The sequence below is a fragment of the Sebastes fasciatus genome, chromosome 12 (assembly GCF_043250625.1).
Source record: "Sebastes fasciatus isolate fSebFas1 chromosome 12, fSebFas1.pri, whole genome shotgun sequence".
NCBI lineage: Eukaryota > Metazoa > Chordata > Actinopteri > Perciformes > Sebastidae > Sebastes > Sebastes fasciatus.
The window spans coordinates 26,824,416-26,847,488 of record NC_133806.1 but is presented as its reverse complement, the minus strand read 5'-3'; the positions used below and the strand labels follow the sequence as shown (position 1 = coordinate 26,847,488).

The window sequence follows — 23,073 nt, the reverse complement described above, 5'->3', positions numbered from 1 at the left end:
TCCGCGGTCAAATGGGCCGACGCTACAACTGTAGAGCACCCATACACTGACATTTATGTTAAATAAAATTCAAACGGCCCCGATTGAGCTGACCATAGATGTATAAAGAGAAAGGAGCTGTCGTGAGAGCTAGAGACAACCGTATACGAATTTTGAGATAGGTGAATCGTCCCAGCTCTAGTATGTATGGGTCAATCCCCTCATGATGTACGATGGATGGAGCAGATGAAGATAATGATGTTTGTTGAAAGGATGGCGCTTACTATTGATTCTACTGCTGCCTAAAACACACATACAACTGTCAAACAGCCCTCTGAGTTAATGCAATTTTATTGATCTATCAAGCTCTAGTGTGTGTGTGTGTGTGTGTGTCTACTTAAATGTTTTATTTTCTGAGCCAACCTGTGAACCTTTGAGCGATAACTGACGTTTCAGAGGCTCTAGCAGGTTCAGTTTTAGGGCTAGAGGGAGGCTACAGATATCAAATGAACCCTTGACCTCTGACCTCAAGATATGTGAATGAAAATGGGTTCTATGGGTACCCACGAGTCTCCTTTCCCCTTCACAGACATGCCCACTTTAGTTCAGTCTGCACAATGATCATACTGTAGATCATCACACCTCCTTTTTGTTGTCGTCTCCGCCAGGTGGTGCTCCCTACCTTCATCCTGGAGAAGCGCTCCCTACTAGAGATGTACGCAAACTTCATGGCTCATCCCGACATGTTCCTCTCCATCACCTCCGGCTGCACGCCAGAGGAGCGCATCGTTCGCTTTGTGGAGTATTACCTGACTGCCTTCCACGAGGGCCGGAAGGGCGCTGTGGCCAAGAAGCCCTACAACCCAATCCTGGGTGAGAACTTCCACTGTTCCTGGTATGTGCCTCGGGACCGCGTTCGACCTCTCAGGACTACCAACTGTGCTGGTCCCAACTCGGCACCCTCAGCCACTTCTACCATCCCCGGGTCCCCACAGAGGGGGACGGATGGTAGCAGCAGCAGAAGAAACTCAGACTGCTATCGTGTTCGGTTTGTGGCGGAGCAGGTGTCCCACCACCCACCTGTATCAAGCTTCTACTGCGAGTGCAAGGAGAAAAGGATGTGTGTCAACACTCACGTCTGGACCAAGAGCAAGTTCATGGGCATGTCTGTCGGAGTCTCCATGGTCGGGGAAGGTAAGAGAACATGTAGCCGGTTCTAAAAATGAGTGTGTGCTTGATTTACAGAGCATTGCAAAGAGTTGCACAAGGTTACATGTTGATATTTTCCTGACATGGAAAAGCTGTTAATCCATTTGTTTGGTATTGTCAAAAGTGTGAGCAGAGGCCAACAAGGGAGTCAAACACAAATCCCATCTCGTCGGATGAGGTAATGGTATTTTGGTGAAATTTGGGTCAATGCAGCATTTGTCGGTTGCTGTTTGTAAACACACATTCAAAATTGGCCGGCTCAACGAAAGAGAGACAGAGAGAGAGAGAGGGGAGAGGGTTATGGCGGAAAGTCTTGTGTAAATATAACGTCATGTTTGCACAAAAAGGCGTATAAATTGGCGTTTAGCGTGCAATAAGTACGTCTTTCTTGATATCCATGTGTCATTTGTACGCCATGTATCCTGTACTGACTGCTATGTAAACGCATCCATGTATAAATACTACGGTAAGAGTTAGTGACGTAGTATAAAAAGAGAGAAAGTCCACTTATGGTGGGCGGGTCCAACAAACACATGACTTTTAACCAGTAGGCCCGTGTTTGAGACCGTTGTTGACCGGTGTTTTGTTTTGTAAGGTACGTTAGTGACGTTTGTCACGTGTCATGTGTTTTTTATTGACTTTTGTGACGTGTTTTCCGTATTTTTTTTCGTACGTTTTACTTAGTTTAATTACTTATTTTAAGGCCAACCATGATGTTTTCCCTTAACCTAACTAAGTAGTTTTCTTGCCTGAATCTGTAAGACGTTTGCATGGCGTACAAATAACACGTGAAAACACTAAAATGCATACTCATGAGACACAAAATGTCTGTGTAATATCGTGGTACTTATACGCCTTCCTGTGAGATCATGTTGAAATATGACATCATGTTCTTGTTGTAATCGGAGCGACTTGTGGGGAAACAACTCGGAAGGGATCGGATGCCCTTCGCCAGGGCAGAGACGACTGATAATACATTGTAAACAGACGAAATCATGCAGGATCACCAGAAACTCCTTTAGTTCACTTACACGGGGCCTCCGGCAGCGACCAACCCGCCGCGGAGGTGGAGAGCTGGGCGTCCGGCAGCAGCGGCTCCTCCTCCGGCCAGGAGGAGTAATAACTTAAATAACAACTTCATTAACAGATACTTCAATATAAAATGTTATATCTGCAACAATAAACTGTTAAAATAACATAAATTATAGCATTATTAATAATTAGTAAACATTATTAATTATCATTTTGTTGTTTGTTAACAGTAAAATAACTATTAATTAAGTTTAATTAACTATCAATTAACTGGTTCATTTTCAGAGGTTTTCAGCTTATTGTTCCTCAGCAATTTCACATAATGTTGGATGAAATAAATAAATGCCAATACCAAATACCAGTAGACATATTTGGATCATTATTAAAAGAAGTTAATGTGGTTTTAGAAACAATAACAAGAATACTAAAAATGTCAAACAGCGTGTTGTCAGATAGATTAAATGGGGATTGTTACGTCCACAGCTGTGTGTAGACTGTACGAGAGCCTCCTCCGTCAGCTGATTAAATCCCTGCAGCGCTCTGAAACAGCAGCACTCGTATGTGTGTTCCATCTGGAGCCTCTAATTGGAAAAATGTTACACCAAAACAGACTGCCATTATGTATGTTCATATTTTGTGGTTAACCATCACCAGGCTGCTGTGAGACAACCACACAGACATCCATGTATTCTTGAAATCTATTCCTCGTGTTAATGTGTAGGACAGCATCAGGGTACGAACGCAAGACTTTCACCCAGGAGACCGCTGTTTGTGTCCTGTGTGAAGTCAAGTCAACATTGACTTATTTGACCGTAGTTTTGTCATGTAATTTACTCACTTAAGTAACGTCAGTTACAGTATGTAACAAACATACTTATTTTATGTAACAAACATACTTATTTGTAGGTTGTATCATCTATTCACATGGTAGATCACTGAAAGAAGATATATAAGAACACGACAGCGACCTCTAGCAACCATAGTAATTATGACAGGAGCAGAAGCGGTAGTGTTCGTAGTTATTTTAACCCAAAAAAACGATATTTTCCCCTAAACTTAACTAAGTGTTTTTTTCCCTAAACCTAAAGAAGTTGTAATTTTATTGCCTAAACCTAACTTTTACAACGTAGTAGGCATAGTAGGCCCCTACTGACCCACATTTGTGGTGCTTATAGTGACTGATAACACCTATTTAATGGCCTGATTACAGTTGAATCGGGTGACAAAACACATGTAGACTGGAGGTAGAAGGAAGTTACCGCTTTTATTGTTGAAGTCTGAGTAACGTGACGTCATATCCGTTCCGTATCCGTCAACCAAAACAAACCGCAGCCGGCCGAAACAAGAAAGTATAAAATGGCAGAGGGTCTGCGTGGATATGACCTGCACCCTCCCATTTTAAATCCAAAGTGGTAAACACTACACATACAGTAAAGGAAAAGCAGAGCTAGACACCTGGGCTAAAGCTGCATGCTAACTCTGGAAACGTTATCGCATTGCGGTAACGTGCGGTCAAGCCGGCCGTCACTCTCATCTCTGTGGTCAAATGGGCTGACGCTACAATTGTAGAGCAGCCATATACTGACATTTATGTTAAATGCATTCAAACGGCCCCGATGGAGCTGACCATGGATGTATAAAGAGAACGACCTTGGAGATGTTAGAGGAAGTATGCACGTCTTACTACGTCCGGTTTTCAAAATAAGGTGTTAACAAAGGGAACTGTATATACAAAATACATATATGGAAATAAGATTGATTGGATTATATTCACCAGAAGTATAAAACATCACATGTCCCTTATACATTTATAAGAAAATACCACTAATTTGTGAGAGAAATGTCTTTATTCTTTATATTTAACTTCAGGACATCTCTGACTACATACATGCTGAAAATCAAACATTCTTACTGTATTAATTTAGATATTTTCCAAAGTAAAAATCCCTAGAAGTGTATGATTCAACTTTTTGGTATAATGTTGAAAAAGTTAACAAAAATCACAATAAATTGTAATATCGAATCACAATACTTAACAATCGTGATAGTATCGAATCAGGAGATAAGTGAATCATCCCAGCCCTAGTATCAACCTGGATTCATCTGTGTCAGCTCCTGTGTAGATCATGACTGACTGCAGCATGTGGGTCTTTGTTTCACAGAACACACACACGCATGCATGCACACAATTAAGTGAACACATATGGGGGAAAAAAACAACACACATTATACACACTATAGGAAATAATGCCACTGTGTGTGTTTTTGTTTTGCTTGTAGGTCTTTCAGATGAGGAAGTGTATGTACATGTCAGTGTATGTCCATATGTGTGTGTCTTGGGTGAACAGATGTGCATGTGTTAGACCTGGGCCCATGGCAGCAGACTGGGCACAGGGCAGCTGTCTGTTACATAAGCAGCAGAGAGGGAGGGAGGGAGGGCTGGACGGGAGCTCACGAGGGACAGGAGAATCAGAGCCAAAGTCGGAATCAAATCTAAATCGCAATGTAACAGCAGCTACATTGATGTTCTCAGAATGCAGGAACTCAGGAAGGTGAATCCAACTTACAATGGGGATCACCATAGTCAGTAGGATTCATCCTCTTGGGACCATGTCTGTATTAAGTTTCATTGCCATTCATCCAGAGCTTGTTGAATGGTATTCTGCACCAAAGTGGCGGACATTGCCATCCCCAGAACCATGCCGGTAGCATGGCTAAAATGACTCTAACCTGTTCTCTCGCCCTCTCGCCCTCTCCCGGTTTCCTCCCGGGGTCACAATTCTCTCGTATTTCTCCCGATTTATGGCAAATTTTCACACTTTTTTTTCCTTTTCGTTATCTCAGCCTGTCGTTTACCCGCGGAAGAGTCCATGCTCGCCACAGCATGCAGCGCCCAAAATTAGGCTTTGCTCGATGCAGTGAAAGCCGTCGTGGCGCAACGAAAGCCATTGGAAATAACGGGTTTCAGAGCGCAGTGGTGCCGTTGTTGCGTTGTGTATGAAAGGACCTTCAGTGAGTGAGAGAAGGAGAGAGAAATGGAGAGAACTAAGAGAAAGAAATACTCAAGCATGAGCAAAAATAAATAAAAACGGATGAATATTAGTTTATGCCAGAGATTCACACGCCAAGTTCACACCAGAGGGGCGAATTATTCAGTTTTCTTTCCTGGGAGTTAAAGGTAAAATCAAAAGTTTAACATAAAAATGCCGTTGCAGTGTTCTTATTATTTTGTTATTTTCACTCTTTAAAAGTCACCAGAATGCAGGAAACAAAGTCTCTGAAACTCAAGTTTTTCTGGGGGAAGGATCTGCAGACCCCCCTCTTTGGTTTTGAAATCCTCCCTTTTTTTAAGGTCTCAAGGTTGGCAAGTATGCACTTTAGTGTCTGTAAGAGACGCACCGGGGTCTCAACTAACTCAAATGGAAACCCAACCGTGTCATTATTAGACGCTCAAAGCAACTGATGTAGTAAAAAGAACGAGGAAGTCTGAGTAGGGTAGGTGGGAGTAGAGGTCGGACGGGTCAAACAAACACAAGACTTTCACCCAGGAGACTGCTGTTGGTGTTCTGTGTGAAACCAAGTCAATATTGACTTATTTGGCTGTAGTTTTGTTATGTAATTTAGTCACTTAAGTAACTTCAGTTACAGTATGTAACAAACATACTTATTTTAACCCAAACCAGGATCTTTTCCTCTGTCTGTCCAGGTGTTGCCTAAACTAACCAAGTAAACCTATAAACTAAGAGAACCTACATTAGAAATTTATTTTGAAAAGACACTATGCATGTAACGAGGGGAAACTGACACATCGTCCCTGAAACGTCCAAACTGACGCTAGAGTGGTACCTAGAGCGTCATAGTGTGAAGCACAGCGCCACTGACCAAGCGTCGGTATTTGATGAGTTGGGAGTGACAACGTGTTGACAATAAACATTCACAGGTGCTTCTTCATGCCATCGCTCTTTTAAATCTGTCCTGTTTCTCCCAGGTGTGCTGTATTTGTTGGAGCATGATGAGGAGTACGTGTTCACACTGCCCTGTGCCTACGCCCGCTCCATCCTGACTGTGCCATGGGTGGAACTTGGGGGAAAGGTCACAATCAACTGTGCCAAGAGTGGGTACTCTGCCACTGTCACCTTCCACACCAAACCCTTCTATGGAGGAAAAGTACACAGGTAGGCAGAGAGAGAGAGAGCCAGCTTCTCTGTGTTGGTTCTATTTTCCTGAAACAGGACTGAAAAATGCATATTTTTGTGCCAAAATAAGCACCAAAATCACACTCTCCTCCCGCATCAGCACAAACACAAGGTGCCATTAGGGTGACCAGATCCCAACAAACCGAATGTGGGACAAAGAGTATGTTTGTGTGGCACAATGTGGGACACGTTACCAATGCTGAGAGGTAGTCGACAATTTAGATATAATGTCTATCTAACTTATGACATTTACCCTGTACATCACATTCTACCATTGTGCACACTATAAAATCAATTAAAACAACTAAATTGTATAATTTTGACTCCAAATGGAGTAGTTTTATTATAATAATGAAATATGATCAAGTTAAACTTAGATAATAACAAACAAGATCAATATCAATGAAAATAAGATAACAAAAGAGAATCCAAAGTCAAGAAAAAAAATATTATAAAGTAAAATTATAATTTCTCGTGCGTTGATTTTGTAACTAAAATATTGAAATAATTGCCAAATAAACATTGTTTGGATAAAATACACTTGGAGTGTTGTTTTAGTTGCGTTAAGGCCTCGTCTTTTAGAAACTATTTAGACCAGCACAGCATTTTATGAAGTTTTTAAAGGCAGTGTTTTAACACACAGCTCAGCCGGTACCAGTACCGGGTCAGTCGGGTAAAAGAGGTTAGTTGAAATGCAGCACATTCAAACATAAAATAAAAAATACAGTTGGAAACATGTACAAAAAAAAAAAAATACCAACGGGATGTTGTACTCTACACTAGATGGCTTTGTTGGTCAATCATGAATGCTAAAGAACTCTATGTTGATTTCTAACAGAGTAACAGCAGAGGTGAAGAACAACCAAACAGGAAACGTTGTGTGTAAGGCCCAGGGGGAGTGGAACGGGATGCTGGAGTTCACCTACAGCAACGGGGAGAACAAGGTGATCGATACCTCCAAGCAACAGATCATCAAGAAGAAGATCCAGCCTCTAGAGAAGCAGGGCCAGTATGAGTCACGGTGAGTCTGCTCACTTCAACTAAGCATTTAGGACTTCACTTCGACTGACACTTCCGCTCCTTTTTGTCATTTACACTTAATGTCACATTTCCACTGCTTTCAGTGCCCCCACTTTATTTCCTTTAAAGGGACTCAATGTAAGAATCAGAAGCTGCCTGTTACCAGTGACACCTGTGGCCGTTATTTCAACGACAGTCATCCTGTTGCTCACGCTTGTAGAATGCAAACTAGCAGTGCAGCCGTGCAATGCATTCTGGTAGTGTGGAGACATGGACCGTCACGTCGCCCGCTCCTCATTAGCATAAAGTTGAGGCCCAGGCTACTTCATGCAAATCACAGGCGTCCGGTGCGACTCTCTGCCTCTGGAAACTCCCCAGAAACTTTTAAATTTAACGTTGTCGATCTAATATAAAGACAGATTCATCAACTGCATGGATTATTTCTCACATAAACTGTTTATGGAAACACATTTCGCTGAACTATTTTCATAATATAAGAAAAGAAAGTTTCAAAACAAGCTTTCGGTTTGAAAGCTGGGAGCAGCAGCTCTCGAGGGAAAGCATCAAGACACCGTAGTTTTGGTCTCCTGGGCCGGAATCGATAACGTTACTCGCGTCATTCATTCTCTGCTCATGTAGACATTACTCCTCAATAGAGTGCTCCAGGTGTGACATATTTTTGTAGGGCAACCAGGAAGTTGGCATCACACAGTGTTAGAAAGTGTTTCATGTCTGCCATCATCCTGATGAGCTCAGAGAGGAGCTACAGGCTCACACAAATGAGCCCAATCTGCAATCAGTGCTGCTATAACTAGGAGGAGGAGGAAGAACACTTCTCTGTTTGTCCTGCTACCAGCCAGACCTGTTCCTCTGTCTTCATGCAGTGCTTCTAAAATACACCATTTGATGATGTTAAAGGGGAAGTTCATCTAAAATAAAGTCCTTTTTTTGGTGGAACTTCCTGGCTCGCTGGCTGAATAATGATATGTGTCTGATATTGTTTTTCAAAGTCTTTACTTTTGCCAACGCACCTCTGCCATTACTGTACCACGCCCCAACTCCAGATAGCAAATTGAGTTGTAGTTCTACTTGCATCAGTGGCTTGTTAATGAAAGGCAAAATAAGTCAACATTGACTTGTTTTCGCACAGGAAACAAACAGCGGTCTCTGGGCTGAAAGCCCTGTGTTTGTTTGACCCATCCACCCACCCTGACCTCCTCCCTACACGGACATCCTTGCTCCTCATACTACATCAGCTGCTCTGATCGTCTGATAATGACCCAGATGGGTTTACAAAATTTCTGTACATTGGATAGAAACTACAGTTTGTTATTACACGGCTGTGTTGAATACTCAATTCTGATTGTTCAATCACAGCGTTCTGCAGTCTGTAATGTCTCTATGACAGACTGTTGCTATGTATAACAGACTGTTGCTATGTATAACAGACTGTTGCTATGTATAACAGACTGTTGCTATGTATAACAGACCATTTCTATGGCCGCCGTTTAGATGTCCGACTCTGGCGGACCGTTTTTATGTCAAAATATTGATTTCTTCAGTAAGTAGCCCTGTAATAAGCGGGCATAATGTACAGCTAACAACAATGATCGGCTCACTGTACATTATCCCTTACATGTGAGATATACTGTCCAGTTGCAATCAAGATAATGGTGGTTGCAATGTTGCTGTTCCAAAAACATCTTGAGCACATGTGATATGGGAAATGTGTGAAACTGTTGCACATATCTATCTTTGAATGATGGTGATTGTGCAGTGAGCTATATTTTCCCTGTTTCCCACGCATGATAATGACGATCATTCTTGTTCTGTGTTTCCTGTGCTCCAGGCGTCTTTGGCAGCACGTAACGGCGTCGCTCAAGGCAGGAAACATGGACGCAGCCACAGAACACAAACACTTCCTGGAAGAGAGGCAGCGCCGCGAGGGCAAACAGAGAGCTGCAACCAAAACCCCCTGGAAACCCAAATATTTTGTTAAAGAGGTGAGGAGGAGCACGGACAAACCAGTGGCATCAACTGTCTTAGTGTCACTGGAAGTGACCAGTAACAGGTTCTTTGTCATCACAAGTTGGCAGATATTATATTTTGCCTTTTTAGGAGCTCTGCCAACTCAGTGTTGAATAAGATAAAGTGTTTTTTAAAGTACTGAGGCTCTTCTCTTGCAGTCTGCCCCCGGTGGTCTCTGCCTCATCTGAGGTGGGATCCGGGGCGATTGGTGGAGGGATGGCAAGGATACAGATCCTGGCACCATTCTGGGACTGGACCTCACATCATGGGGCCTGCTTTGTGGTTGTAAAAGGTTACTCCACGGGCCTCTCTCCTCGGACTTTTACCATTTGGCATTGCCATGCCAGTGAAGATAACAGTACTGTTAACCTTTAGTTCCAAATACTGGAAATACTTCAAATCCCAACCGGTCGAGGCAGATGGCCGCCCATCCAGAGTCGGGTTCTGCCCAAGGTTTCTACCCGCTAAAGGGGAGTTTTTCCTTTCCATTGTCGCATAACAATGCAATGCTCCTGTTGGGTCTCTAAATTATAGAGTACGGTCTAGACCTGCTCTATATGAAAAGCGTCTCGAGATAACTTCTGTTATGATTTGACGCTATACAAATATAAATTGAATTGAATTGAACCCCACCGCAAAGGCTCGGTCACCTCTACTTTTGAGTCTAGTTCTGGGGACATCCAGGAGCATCAGATTGGTCGACCTCAGCGCTCTAACTGGAGTGTGAAGGTGCAAGAGTTCTTATAGATAAGGCGGTGCCAGCCCATTTAAAACCTTAAAAACAAGCAATGCAATCTCAAAATCAATCCGGAAACGGACAGGAAGCCAGCAGAGGGAGGCCAGAACTGGTGATATGTGATCACGTTTTCTTTTTTTTGCAGGGTGAAGGATGGGTGTACCACAACCCTCTGTGGAAAGCTCACTGACCAGGAGCCTTGGAAGCGGCTGTCCAATCCCAGACAACTAGTGGGGCGATCGAGGCCGAGGGCTGGCCGACAGAGATGTGAGGAGAGAGACAGACAGACGGAGAGAGAGACAGAACAAGTGGTACCAAAGACAAGCAGAGGAAAATGGACAAAGTTCCAGTCCTGTCCAATCAGAAACATGTTGGTTCAGCAGTGAGGTGAGACTGATCTTACACAGGTAACAGCCACTTTTGAGATTACAGTATTCAGACAGAATGGGGGACGTTTTTTCTGTCAGCTGATCCCAACAAACCCCTGTAAACGGCTACTGCCCCTCTCACTGTTTAGTTGTTTGCACAATGTACTAAACAACCGTGTTGGTCACAACAGATTTGCACAATTCACTGTACAATATAGTGTAAACTGCATATGTGTGAGCAATGAGTGTGTGTGTGTGTGTGTGTGTAAGAATGGATGGATAGACTATTTAGCCACTTTGAAAAACAACCCTGTTTCATAGAGTCCAGACAGCAGCAGGGTCGAATGTAGTCCGACTAATTTCATTAGATGTTGAAGCTGCAGCGCACTGATCTTCTCTGTAAAGGAACTTAATATGACAGAGAACTTTTTTAGGGGAGAAATGGTGTTTTATCTGAAGTCATAATCATTAGGGGAAGGCTCCATCCTCAAAGTATTGTACATACATCACTTTCACTTTCATAATAAACCCTCCAATCAGCCGTTACGTCACTACAGTGGCTGGAAAAGAAGTGCCCCTTCCCACTGGAACATTTACTATGCTGCAGTTTGATCCTAAACTTAGCTTTAATGGGTCAGTTCACGCATTTAACTGTACAAAAAATACTTGCTCTCACTTCCCTCTATTGGTATCTTTCCATGCAGGTTTTATTTGTCCCGGTTTTCCAATATCTGCCTTCGAAATTGAATTCATTTTGTGCTGCTTACAGCACAGAAAACTGACATTTTACATTACACTCCCATTTATTTTATTTATTTATTTATTGGATTTGGGAGAGCTGACTCAACCATGTTAAAATCAAGATATAAAACAAGCTAGTTCATTTACTGAGCCTTGCAGTTTTACTGCTAAATTAAATAATGTAGAGTAGTCTTACAAAGTTAGCTTTGCTGCATTAGCTGTAACTGTAGCTGCGAGCTTTTAACCAGCCTGTTGACTTTGAATTCTGAGTCCACAGATGATCGATTAAAGGAATTGATGTTTAAAATGTATATTTTGACCGGAGGTTCCGTCTTTGCTTTTCAAATATGAACGGTTTGTTAAAGTTACTAGAAAGGAACTTTTAACTGGTTATGAAACAGTCTCAGTGTAATACTGCAACTTCTATATGACCTAAATAAGGAAACGAGACCATCAGCAAGAAGATTGGCTATTTCTTTATAGTTATTTTTAATGGCTGTCATCAAGTCTGATTCCCCCTCGACATCAGACGAAACGGCACTGACCAGGCCCAGGCCATATTGCTGGGCCCGCTGGAGATGAAGGGAGGCGCGGGAGAACCAGAAGCAGGACTGAGCGGGGCAGACTGCCAGACCCTGCTGCATTAAAATGAAAGGTTTTCTAAAGGGAGTCTGGCAGCTGCGGCTCTTTACACCACGAAGCGGTGGTGCCCATGGAAACACTACCGCTTTTGTCCACAGGGGCCGCCAAAATCCACACAAAATGAAAGTTCCTCGTAGTAACTTTAACTTGAGTTGGCCTCCTACAATTCTCTAGCTCCTCCTGCTAAATGAGCTGCTCTACCTCAAACCAAAACTCCATCACCTCAAAGATTAGGACTCCAACAGTATGTGCTGTCTTTAACCTCCAACTGCATCTGACCAAATAGGGCACAAGTAAGCTTATGGTTGATATGTATGTGAATGTCTGCTATTTGTAACAGATAAGCACCATTGTGCACTTTGTAGATACGTTTGTAGTGAGGATCAGGATCACAGCACCAGTGTGGTGTGAAATAGTCCACTGGATTACATTAGTACCAGACCTAAATGGATCATTGGTGTAATTTAAAGTCTGAATCTAAGTACTGTATGTTAAGTAGTTGACTTAATTCTGGTAACGAATAGTCCTGAAGTATAATAATCAGTAGTATTTTGATCTTCTTTTTCTCTATTCTCAAACTGTGGTAGAAACAGTCTTATTACTGAGGTGATTTGGAAAAATCAAGATCACACTGGAGCCAGACTTATCTGTCCGAACATCATTTGTTTTATTTCATATTCATTGGGAATGTCTCTAGTGGGAAGTACTGCTGTGTCATCACGAAGCTTTGACCAGACAAATAATAACAAACCTATGCAACACTTGACTGTAGACCGTCGTCTCAGGGGAGCGGGGGGGGGGGGCTGAACAAGCTTTGTTTAAAATAAAGAAGTCTTATCAAATCTGTTGTCTCCTGGATTGTTGGGTGCTTCTTCATTGTCTTGTCTTACCACATCCCTTACCAAAAATAAGTTTATTCAAGTGTGCTATTAGTATACTTCTTTAAAACTTAAAATAAGAGAGTATACTCTCAGTTTAGTTTTTATGTACTTATCAGAGATAAACTTAACAAAAGTATACTTAAGTATACTTGTTCTGTAGTTTAATCTATGACAATGCATAATATTGTGTAAATTGATTTTTATTTTTTGTATCTCAACTCTGAAGCTCCAAAGTAACTCATACCTATAAAGCTATCATAAAGGTGATGGAGGAATATTGTGGAGTAGAAGTATAAAGTACCTCCAGATTATACAAAGTATTTGAGTAAATGTATTTTCATACTTTTCACCACTGAACATAGATGGACCAAATATAAGAAGTGATCTAAAGAGGTCCACAGGATGAGGTCCACTGACAGTAAAATATGTAAGATGTTGAACGCGGTACATGTGTGTCAGTACAGCTGAACACCTGTGGAACAGTGGAACACCTTCACCTCATGTTTGCACAGTGCACAACATCCCTGGGAACAGAGACAGGGTGAAAACTGCGTTAGTATGTGTTTGCTGCCATCTGGTGAGTAAAATGAAACAGCACTATTGGCAAGTAAAAGCAAAGTGAGAATCTGAGACTAAACAGCCCCAACTTTGGACAATGTGTAAAACAAAACCACTTGTGTAGACACTGAAAGGGTTCAAAAGGCAAACATTATTCATTTTTATTATTTATATTTGTATTATTTTATTGTTGTTATTATTATTATTATTTATATAATATGTTTATTATATATTATATTTATAATTATGTATTATTTAATTATTCATTTTTCTTTTAAAAATAAACTTCTGTCCTCACAGAAAACTAGCATGGCACTCGGAGAGCACAGACCTCCGGCAAGCTGCCCGAGCACGATTGCCCCCCCTCTCCGTGCAGCTTGCGCCATCATCCACATGTAATTTTGTTTATGTTGAGATCAGCTGTACGTAGCGGAGCATTGTAAAACACTTCATTCAAAGTGTGCTTTAGTCGAACTCAACTGTAATTTCACAAAGTTTAATGTGAAAAAACGCTGAATCTACAGTTGTCCCCCTCCCTCCACCCCCCGCTCTCTCTCTGTCCTTCTGTAGGCAGAAGGAAAGAGGCAGGGTGATGCGTCATGAACGCGTCATCAGTTACACTGTGCATGTCCTAAAGACTGTGGTGTTAATGCACAGGCTGACCGGAGTTATTAAAAAAAAATCCTGAAGCCGGATCATGATCTGGATCGCCACCAAAATCTAATAGGTTGTTCATTGTGCCACACCCTACCCCTCCAAAACATTTCATTCAAATCAATCACAGACTTTTGGAGTAATCCTCCAAACGGACAAACCAACAAACCAACAAACCAACAAACCAACGCCGGTGAGAACATAACCTCCCTCCTAGGCCTTCAGCCTTCGGCCTTGGCAGAGGTAGCAATTTGGTTAGGTTTGGCAAAGATTGTGGTTTGGGTTAAAACCAATCAATGCCTAACCTTAACCATTCAAGGTCAATGCCTAACCTTTACCATTCAAGGTCAATGCCTAACCTTAACTATTCAAGGTCAATGCCTAACCTTAACCATTCGAGGTCAATGCCTAACCTTAACCATTCGAGGTCAATGCCTAACCTTAACCATTCGAGGTCAATGCCTAACCTTTACCATTCGAGGTCAATGCCTAACCTTTACCATTCAAGGTCAATGCCTAACCTTAACTATTCGAGGTCAATGCCTAACCTTAACCATTCGAGGTCAATGCCTAACCTTAACCATTCGAGGTCAATGCCTAACCTTAACCATTCAAGGTCAATGCCTAACCTTAACTATTCGAGGTCAATGCCTAACCTTAACCATTCGAGGTCAATGCCTAACCTTAACCATTCGAGGTCAATGCCTAACCTTAACCATTCGAGGTCAATGCCTAACCTTTACCATTCAAGGTCAATGCCTAACCTTAACTATTTGAGGTCAATGCCTAACCTTAACCATTCGAGGTCAATGCCTAACCTTAACCATTCGAGGTCAATGCCTAACCTTAACCATTCGAGGTCAATGCCTAACCTTTACTATTCGAGGTCAATGCCTAACCTTAACTATTCGAGGTCAATGCCTAACTTTAACCATTCGAGGTCAATGCCTAACCTTAACCATTCGAGGTCAATGCCTAACCTTTACCATTCAAGGTCAATGCCTAACCTTAACTATTTGAGGTCAATGCCTAACCTTAACCATTCGAGGTCAATGCCTAACCTTAACCATTCGAGGTCAATGCCTAACCTTAACCATTCGAGGTCAATGCCTAACCTTTACTATTCGAGGTCAATGCCTAACCTTAACTATTCGAGGTCAATGCCTAACTTTAACCATTCGAGGTCAATGCCTAACCTTAACCATTCGAGGTCAATGCCTAACCTTAACCATTCGAGGTCAATGCCTAACCTTTACTATTCAAGGTCAATGCCTAACCTTAACTATTCGAGGTCAATGCCTAACCTTAACCATTCGAGGTCAATGCCTAACCTTAACCATTCGAGGTCAATGCCTAACCTTTACTATTCAAGGTCAATGCCTAACCTTAACTATTCGAGGTCAATGCCTAACCTTAACCATTCGAGGTCAATGCCTAACCTTAACTATTCAAGGTCAATGCCTAACCTTAACCATTCAAGGTCAATGCCTAACCTTAACTATTCAAGGTCAATGCCTAACCTTAACCATTCAAGGTCAATGCCTAACCTTAACCATTCGAGGTCAATACCTAACCTTAACTATTCGAGGTCAATGCCTAACCTTAACCATTCGAGGTCAATGCCTAACCTTAACCATTCGAGGTCAATGCCTAACCTTAACCATTCGAGGTCAATGCCTAACCTTAACCATTCGAGGTCAATGCCTAACCTTAACCATTCGAGGTCAATGCCTAACCTTAACCATTCGAGGTCAATGCCTAACCTTAACCATTCGAGGTCAATGCCTAACCTTTACCATTCAAGGTCAATGCCTAACCTTAACTATTTGAGGTCAATGCCTAACCTTAACCATTCGAGGTCAATGCCTAACCTTAACCATTCGAGGTCAATGCCTAACCTTAACCATTCGAGGTCAATGCCTAACCTTTACTATTCGAGGTCAATGCCTAACCTTAACTATTCGAGGTCAATGCCTAACTTTAACCATTCGAGGTCAATGCCTAACCTTAACCATTCGAGGTCAATGCCTAACCTTAACCATTCGAGGTCAATGCCTAACCTTTACTATTCAAGGTCAATGCCTAACCTTAACTATTCGAGGTCAATGCCTAACCTTAACCATTCGAGGTCAATGCCTAACCTTAACCATTCGAGGTCAATGCCTAACCTTTACTATTCAAGGTCAATGCCTAACCTTAACTATTCGAGGTCAATGCCTAACCTTAACCATTCGAGGTCAATGCCTAACCTTAACTATTCAAGGTCAATGCCTAACCTTAACCATTCAAGGTCAATGCCTAACCTTAACTATTCAAGGTCAATGCCTAACCTTAACCATTCAAGGTCAATGCCTAACCTTAACCATTCGAGGTCAATACCTAACCTTAACTATTCGAGGTCAATGCCTAACCTTAACCATTCGAGGTCAATGCCTAACCTTAACCATTCGAGGTCAATGCCTAACCTTAACCATTCGAGGTCAATGCCTAACCTTAACCATTCGAGGTCAATGCCTAACCTTAACCATTCGAGGTCAATGCCTAACCTTAACCATTCGAGGTCAATGCCTAACCTTAACCATTCGAGGTCAATGCCTAACCTTAACCATTCAAGGTCAATACCTAACTTTAACTATTCAAGGTCAATGCCTAACCTTAACCATTCGAGGTCAATGCCTAACCTTTACCATTCAAGGTCAATGCCTAACCTTAACCATTCGAGGTCAATGCCTAACCTTAACCATTCAAGGTCAATGCCTAACCTTAACCATCTTGCGAATGTTTCCCAACTCGTGGGTTACCTTCTAAAGACGACCTATAATTATGGCAATGAAATGAGGACATTGTCCTGTTATTTGTAAGTTAATGCTGAGATGTTCTGCCCTACTGAGATGTTCTTCCTATTACTCTCATGTTACTATCAAAGAAAGTAACTTGTCATGTTATTCTCATTGTTATCACCAAGATATTAACCAGGTTATTATCTCTGTAATTACCATGGTATAGCCCCAATGGTACCCTGTTGTTCCAAAGATATTACCACTTTATTATCTTGTGTTACCTCTGGTATAAAGTTCTACCTGATATATATATTTTTAGACAGCTATAAATAAATAAATAAATAGAAAACCCTCTTAATTTTTATGAGTTGCCTATTTGATATTTCTATCTTGGCAATGATAGGAAAAGTATGATTTCATGTCCCATGTTTATGTGGTATTTTGTACTTCTTATCGGGACTTACCTTCCTTTTGGGACAAAATGCAAGTCCCCATAATGTAAATCATTACATTTTAGGGTGAAGACTTAAGGTTAGGGTAGGGGTTAGGATTTAGCAAGTAGCGGTTGTGGTTAGGGTGAGTCCAGGAAATGAATGTAATTCAACGAGATGTCCTCTAAAAGGATGTGTATATGTCTATGTGTATGGCTCAGAGCTGTTGGCTCAACACATGAGGCAAACCATGTATTGTGAGTGTGAATAGGGCTCAGTGGCAGTGCAGGGGATTAGTATGAGAATAGCGTGTGAGTGCTGGAAGGCCAGGACTTCATTTCTGTCACTGCAACTCATGCTCTCTCACCTCAGCCCTCTGCTCCTCCAAACACTCAGCTGTGGCTCGGCTCCACTCTCCACCTCGGTCACCGTCGCCTTCCTCCGACCGCTCATAATCTTCCTCACCTCGAGCCTCGTCTTCCCCCTGGCAGAAGCTGGCGACAACATGGAGAAAAACCACACCTTCCTGTACTTTGCATACGGCAGCAACCTGCTGAAGGAGCGGCTCCAACTCAAGAATCCCTCAGCGACAGTGCACTGTGTGGCCAGGCTCAAGGTACAGTCTGATATAAGGAGCATCAATATTTAATCTCATATGACCTGTACACACTTACAACCATTTCTCTTTTTCAGGACTATAGATTGGTGTTTGGGAACCATAAAGGCCTTGCCAGTGACCGATGGCATGGAGGCGTGGCCACCATAGAAGACAGCCCAGGGGAAGAGGTGTGGGGTGTGGTGTGGAGGATGAGCATGGCTGATCTGGAGTCTCTAGACAGGTAAAGATTTCATTTATCAATTCCTTTAACCTCTTAAGGTCTAGGGTGCTGGAAGGTGTGGTTCGCCTAGACAGACATATCAAATAAATCAAGAATAGCTCCACAACTACCAGGTCTACATGCATGATCTTGGTCTCTATGGATAGGTAAGAGAGAATTCATCCCCACTGTCAGTAACTGACAGTGGTGACTGTTACTATGCCTGAATTAACTCTGATGAACCAAAGGAAAAATTTACATTTTCATCCTTGCCTAAAATGTTTTCTAGATTAGACAGTGCATAACACCATTATAGGAATGATGCCATGCACAGAGATGCCACTGAATTCATTCAGCAACTCCTTGACTACAACTGTGCAAAAGCAGATATAAATAACACAAAGCACATAGATACTACAAAGGTTTTAGTGAGGATAGGACCAGACGGACTCTCCATTTGAACACTTGGATACCCAAAGTGTGCCAAATGGGTTTTCTACATCTTGAAAGGGAATCTGGCTATAAAATACTACTGGTATCCACTACAGGAGGCTATGTGCACACAATGGAGACTTTGGCCACAACATCTACCCTGTGCATCATCACATTCTACCATTGTGCACAGTATAAAATCAATAAAAAACAACTAAATTGTATAATTTTGACTCTAAATGGAGTAGTTTTATTATAATAATGAAATATGATCAAATAAAAACTTAGATAATAACAAATAAGATCAATAACAATGTAAATAAGATAACAAAAAAGAATCCAAAGTCAAGTATGTACATTCAATATTCAATATTATAAAGTAAAAATAGAATTTCTTGTGCGTTGATTTTGTAACTTGTCGTTGCTAAACAATTTTTTTGCCAAACGATTTTTTTTATATTTTCCTGTGAAACTGACTTCTACCATGTGTGTGTTTTTTATGTGCACACAGTCAAGAGAATGTGACGTTAGGTGCGTACAGTCCTGTGGAGCTATCAGTGAAGACAAAATACCAGGAGCTCGACTGTCGTACCTACATGATGAACAGCTGTGTGTACGCCCCACCATCGCCACAGTACCTGCAGGTAAGACTGCTTTCACTGCATCCATGCTTGTAGGCTCAGAGCACTTACATGTAATGCTGGAGTAGTGATTCTTTCCTGGCAGTTGTGAATGCCAAATAAATTCTTCAACCGTGAGAAGATCATCATTCCAATCGCTTTACAGGATAAGGCTGATGTTAATCTACATTTTTAACATCATCAACAATTCCCATAAAAACCCAAACCAGCTATGTGTTAGTCCGTCTACTGTCTTACTTCCCTACCCTGTCAGTGGCACTCGCCCCTAAGTCCATTGGTTCCTACTGAGGATGTAAATATTTAAAGATGGCTCACAAATAAATAGTTTTATATTTTTAAAAGCCTCAGTCATTTCCTTAAATAGCTGCTCACTGTAGTTGTTGGCAAACATTACTGATATAGGAGGAAATAGTGCATTTGTTGGGAACTATTTTCAGTGGTGGAAGAAGAGAACAGATCCTTCACTTAAGTAAAAGTACCAATGTAAATACAGCAATATAAAAATTATGGCTGTCAATCGATTAAAATATTCAATTGCGTTTAATCGCAAATGAATTACACATTTTCAAAATGTACCTTAAAGGGAGATTTGTCAAGTATTTAATACTCTTATCAACATGGAAGTGGGCAAATATGCTGCTTTATGCAAATGTATGTACTGGAAATCAATTAACAACACAAAACAATGACAAATATTGTCCAGAAACCCTCACAGGTACTGCATTGCCCGAAACTGCATGTGATTATCATAAAGTGGGCATGTCTGTAAAGGGGAGACTCGTGGGTACCCATAGAACCCATTTTCATTCACATATCTGGAGGTCAGAGGTCAAGGGTTTTCCTCGCCAAAATGTAGCGTAAGTTTGGAGCGTTATTTAACCTCCTTCACGATAAGCTAGTATGACATGGTTGGTACCAATGGATTCATTGGGTTTTTGTAGTTTAATATGATGCCAGTATCTTCACTCTAGTTTTAACTCTGAGCTCAATGCAACCTCTGAAATATTGTTTACATTAATGCGTTAAAGAAATTAATGCTGTTAAAACAAATTTGCATTAACAAGTTATTATCGCGTAAAATAAATAATGAAATAAATTTAAATAAGTGCAAAAATAAATAAGTAAATAAATAATAAATGCAAAATACATGAATTGATAAAAAAAATTAATGCAATAATTAATATAAAAAAATTCAAAAATGTATGTAAATAAGTACATCAATAAATAAAAGGGGAAAATAAACTCAAGAGTATATAAATAAGGGAGTTAATACTAAGAAATATAAATAAAAAAGCAAATTAAAACAGAAATATCAATTTATGTCCCATTTTATCAATTAATTCATGGCTACGTTTATTTTTAATATTATGTTTGCTACTTTCAATGACATTTATTTATTTATCGACTCATTCATTTATTAACTAAGTAGGCCTACAGTTCATGAGTAAATCTACTTTTCTCAAGATTTATTTTCTGCAGCAGATTAATCCCCATTTGGTGCTTTAGTGAGTATTTAGGGCAGCAGGACGGTGTACATGGGACTGAGTCAAAACAAACTACAGTGTGTGTGTTCATTCAGTGCAACAGTGAGGCTCATTGATGTTGTTTTTAACAACAATGGAGCGGTGGTCATTTCTTCACAGCCGTTGGATAAAAGCCAGATTTTAGAAAAGCGTTTGTCCTGCAGCGGTTTGACTTTTGAAAACAAGAGCCAGTGAAAATGTGGGACATCGTCTCAATATGTGGGACGTGGCACAAGGGATAAAAATGCTTTGCAGTCCCTCGTAAAGTGAGACACCTGGTCACCCTACGCCCACCACTTAGTAACCATTTAAAATGTAAAGTTTCAGTGGACGTTAAGTATAGGATAATGTTGTGATTGCGATAATGAAAACTGTGATACAGTCATTCAAATGTCACAGATGACACAGTAAATGTTTGTTGTTTTGAATCAGGAAGACAAAAGAATATGATCATGAATCAGGTCTCTACTCATTTCTCTCTGTGAAGCATCTGGAATAGGGATCAGTCTGCTCACACCCTTGTTACCCCGTCACCTGACCGTGTGATCAACAGGTCCAAACAGTCGGGACACGCCCCTATCCGCCACGCTAGCATCTACAGATCTGACGGCTCATGAGCTCCAGTACCAGACTATTCTTTTGCACATGTGAGAGCGTCCAAACATGGCTGAGAGAAAGGCAGCACACACAGAGAGAGAGAGAGAGGGACAGCGTAGCTTTGTGGTCACAGCTTTGTCTTCTATAGTGCAAGAGTCAACTATACTGTACTCTGTTATGCTGGGCCTTGTCGCTGTATGAGCTACTACAGTAGGTGTTCTCACGGATACTGACGTAGTGTCGCTCACATGGCTGTTACATGCAGAACAATACAGTGTCCAGTAAAGTACAGAGGTGGAAAGACTACGTTTATCCTCTGCTCAGTGTCCCCCAATTTGGCTTTATGCACACCGTACAGTGTAAATCACCTAATGCAGGGGTCTACAACCTGCGAGATTTCGAGAAAAAAGTCATAATATTACGAGAATAAAGTCGTAATATTATGAAAATAAAGTCAAAGGTTTACGAAAAAAAAGTCTTAGTATTATGAGAATAAAATCATAATATTATAAAGTAGTAATTTTACGTGTTATTTTCTTTTTTTTCTCGTAAAGTTATAATTTTATTCTCGTAATGTTACGACTTTTTTCTCGTAAAGTTATGACTTTATCCTGGAAATCTCAGATTTTTTTTCCCTCAATGCTGCCCTAATACACCGTAGTACATTTGCACTTTGGCCCTCACTGCATTAGACTTATATACTATATACTTAGACTATAAGCTGTGTTACCTTCATCACAATACTCAAATGTTTTGCGGCTCCAGACAGATTGTTTTTTTGCCTAAAATGGTTCTTTTGATAGTAAAGGTTGCTGACACCTGACCTGATGTATGTGAACATACGGGAATGTGACGTAGACACTCACAGCTGGTGTGTTTGACTAACTAGTTGTTGTATGATTCATTCGATCTGATGGCCTTTACTTTTTCAATAATACTTTGTTTTCCCAATTGTTTAACAAAATTGTGATTTTGTAATATCATCCGATATGTGACCATCTTATCCAACTCAACGCAGCCGACATGTTGGTTATTATAAAAATCTGTGACAGTCACTATATTCAGCTTCATCAACCACTGCAGGTGATCATGATGGGAGCGGAGCAGAACGGCTTGCCTCAGGACTACCAGGAGAAGCTGAGAGCAATCCAGACCAACATGTATGAGGGCCCTCTACCCATGATGGCTGACCTGGAGCGGGCCAGAAGGAGAGCCAAAGAGAGGGTCAACCACCGTTCTGATGCCTGATAATCCAGCACAATCCAGGTCCACTTTTTACTACAGGAAAGTCCTCGTAACGCTGTATTCAACCTACTACTGTAGCTCAAGGGATGACACCCCAGGTGAATAGGGTAAAAAAGAAATAACAGTTTTTTTGTATTACAAGTTTTCTTAAATGTTACGTTTAATATGCAAATGAGGCTTCATCTAATGCTAACTTTTGGTCAATTTAGGAGAAATATACACATACATTTGACAAAAAAAAGTTTATTCAAATGTATTAGTATACTTCTTTTAAACTTTTAAAATAAGAAAGTATGCTTTCAGTTTACTTTTTATGTACTTATCAGAGATATACTTCACAAAATTATACTTAAGTATCCTTAGCTTATACTGTCAAGTATACAGAAAAGTACATTTGACTAAGTACTATAAGTTCACTTACTTGAAAACTTACAAGTATACTTGTAGTAAAAACTATTAAACTAGTAGTTTACTAAGAGTATACTTTAAAGTGTACTTTCAGAAACTAAAAAGTGGGCTACAAGTATATAACTAGTAAACTAACAGTATACCTATAAGTACA

The 23,073-nt window shown here is 40.9% G+C and overlaps 2 protein-coding genes across 3 annotated transcripts in view; both read left to right on the top strand.

Moving 5' to 3' along the window:
• Positions 1–12,724, top strand: part of LOC141779577 (oxysterol-binding protein-related protein 10-like) — a 49,089-nt gene extending 36,365 nt beyond the window's left edge. For both annotated transcript variants that reach the window (XM_074654466.1, XM_074654465.1), the window contains exons 8-12: positions 648–1,173; positions 6,209–6,395; positions 7,255–7,437; positions 9,286–9,439; positions 10,346–12,724. In XM_074654466.1, coding sequence (XP_074510567.1) covers positions 648–1,173; positions 6,209–6,395; positions 7,255–7,437; positions 9,286–9,439; positions 10,346–10,390 — 1,095 coding nt within the window. In that variant the 3' untranslated portion in view covers positions 10,391–12,724. The remainder of the gene's footprint in view (positions 1–647; positions 1,174–6,208; positions 6,396–7,254; positions 7,438–9,285; positions 9,440–10,345) is intronic.
• Positions 12,725–17,472: 4,748 nt separating this feature from the next.
• On the top strand, positions 17,473–22,662 carry ggctb (gamma-glutamylcyclotransferase b). The gene is made up of 4 exons (XM_074654455.1): positions 17,473–17,871; positions 17,949–18,094; positions 19,017–19,149; positions 22,350–22,662. Exons 1-4 carry the CDS (start codon positions 17,554–17,556, stop codon positions 22,512–22,514), a joined length of 762 nt encoding a protein of 253 aa, XP_074510556.1. The 5' UTR covers positions 17,473–17,553; the 3' UTR covers positions 22,515–22,662.
• The last annotated feature ends 411 nt before the right edge of the window (positions 22,663–23,073 follow it).

Excerpts from the sequence above, each read along its gene's own strand:
- ggctb (XM_074654455.1), top strand. The coding sequence starts at position 17,554 with ATGAGAATAGCGTGTGAGTGCTGGAAGGCCAGGACTTCATTTCTGTCA. Across the intron at positions 17,872-17,948 it reads ACTGTGTGGCCAGGCTCAAG|GACTATAGATTGGTGTTTGG; the intron begins GTACAGTCTGAT and ends TCTCTTTTTCAG. Across the intron at positions 18,095-19,016 it reads GATCTGGAGTCTCTAGACAG|TCAAGAGAATGTGACGTTAG; the intron begins GTAAAGATTTCA and ends ATGTGCACACAG.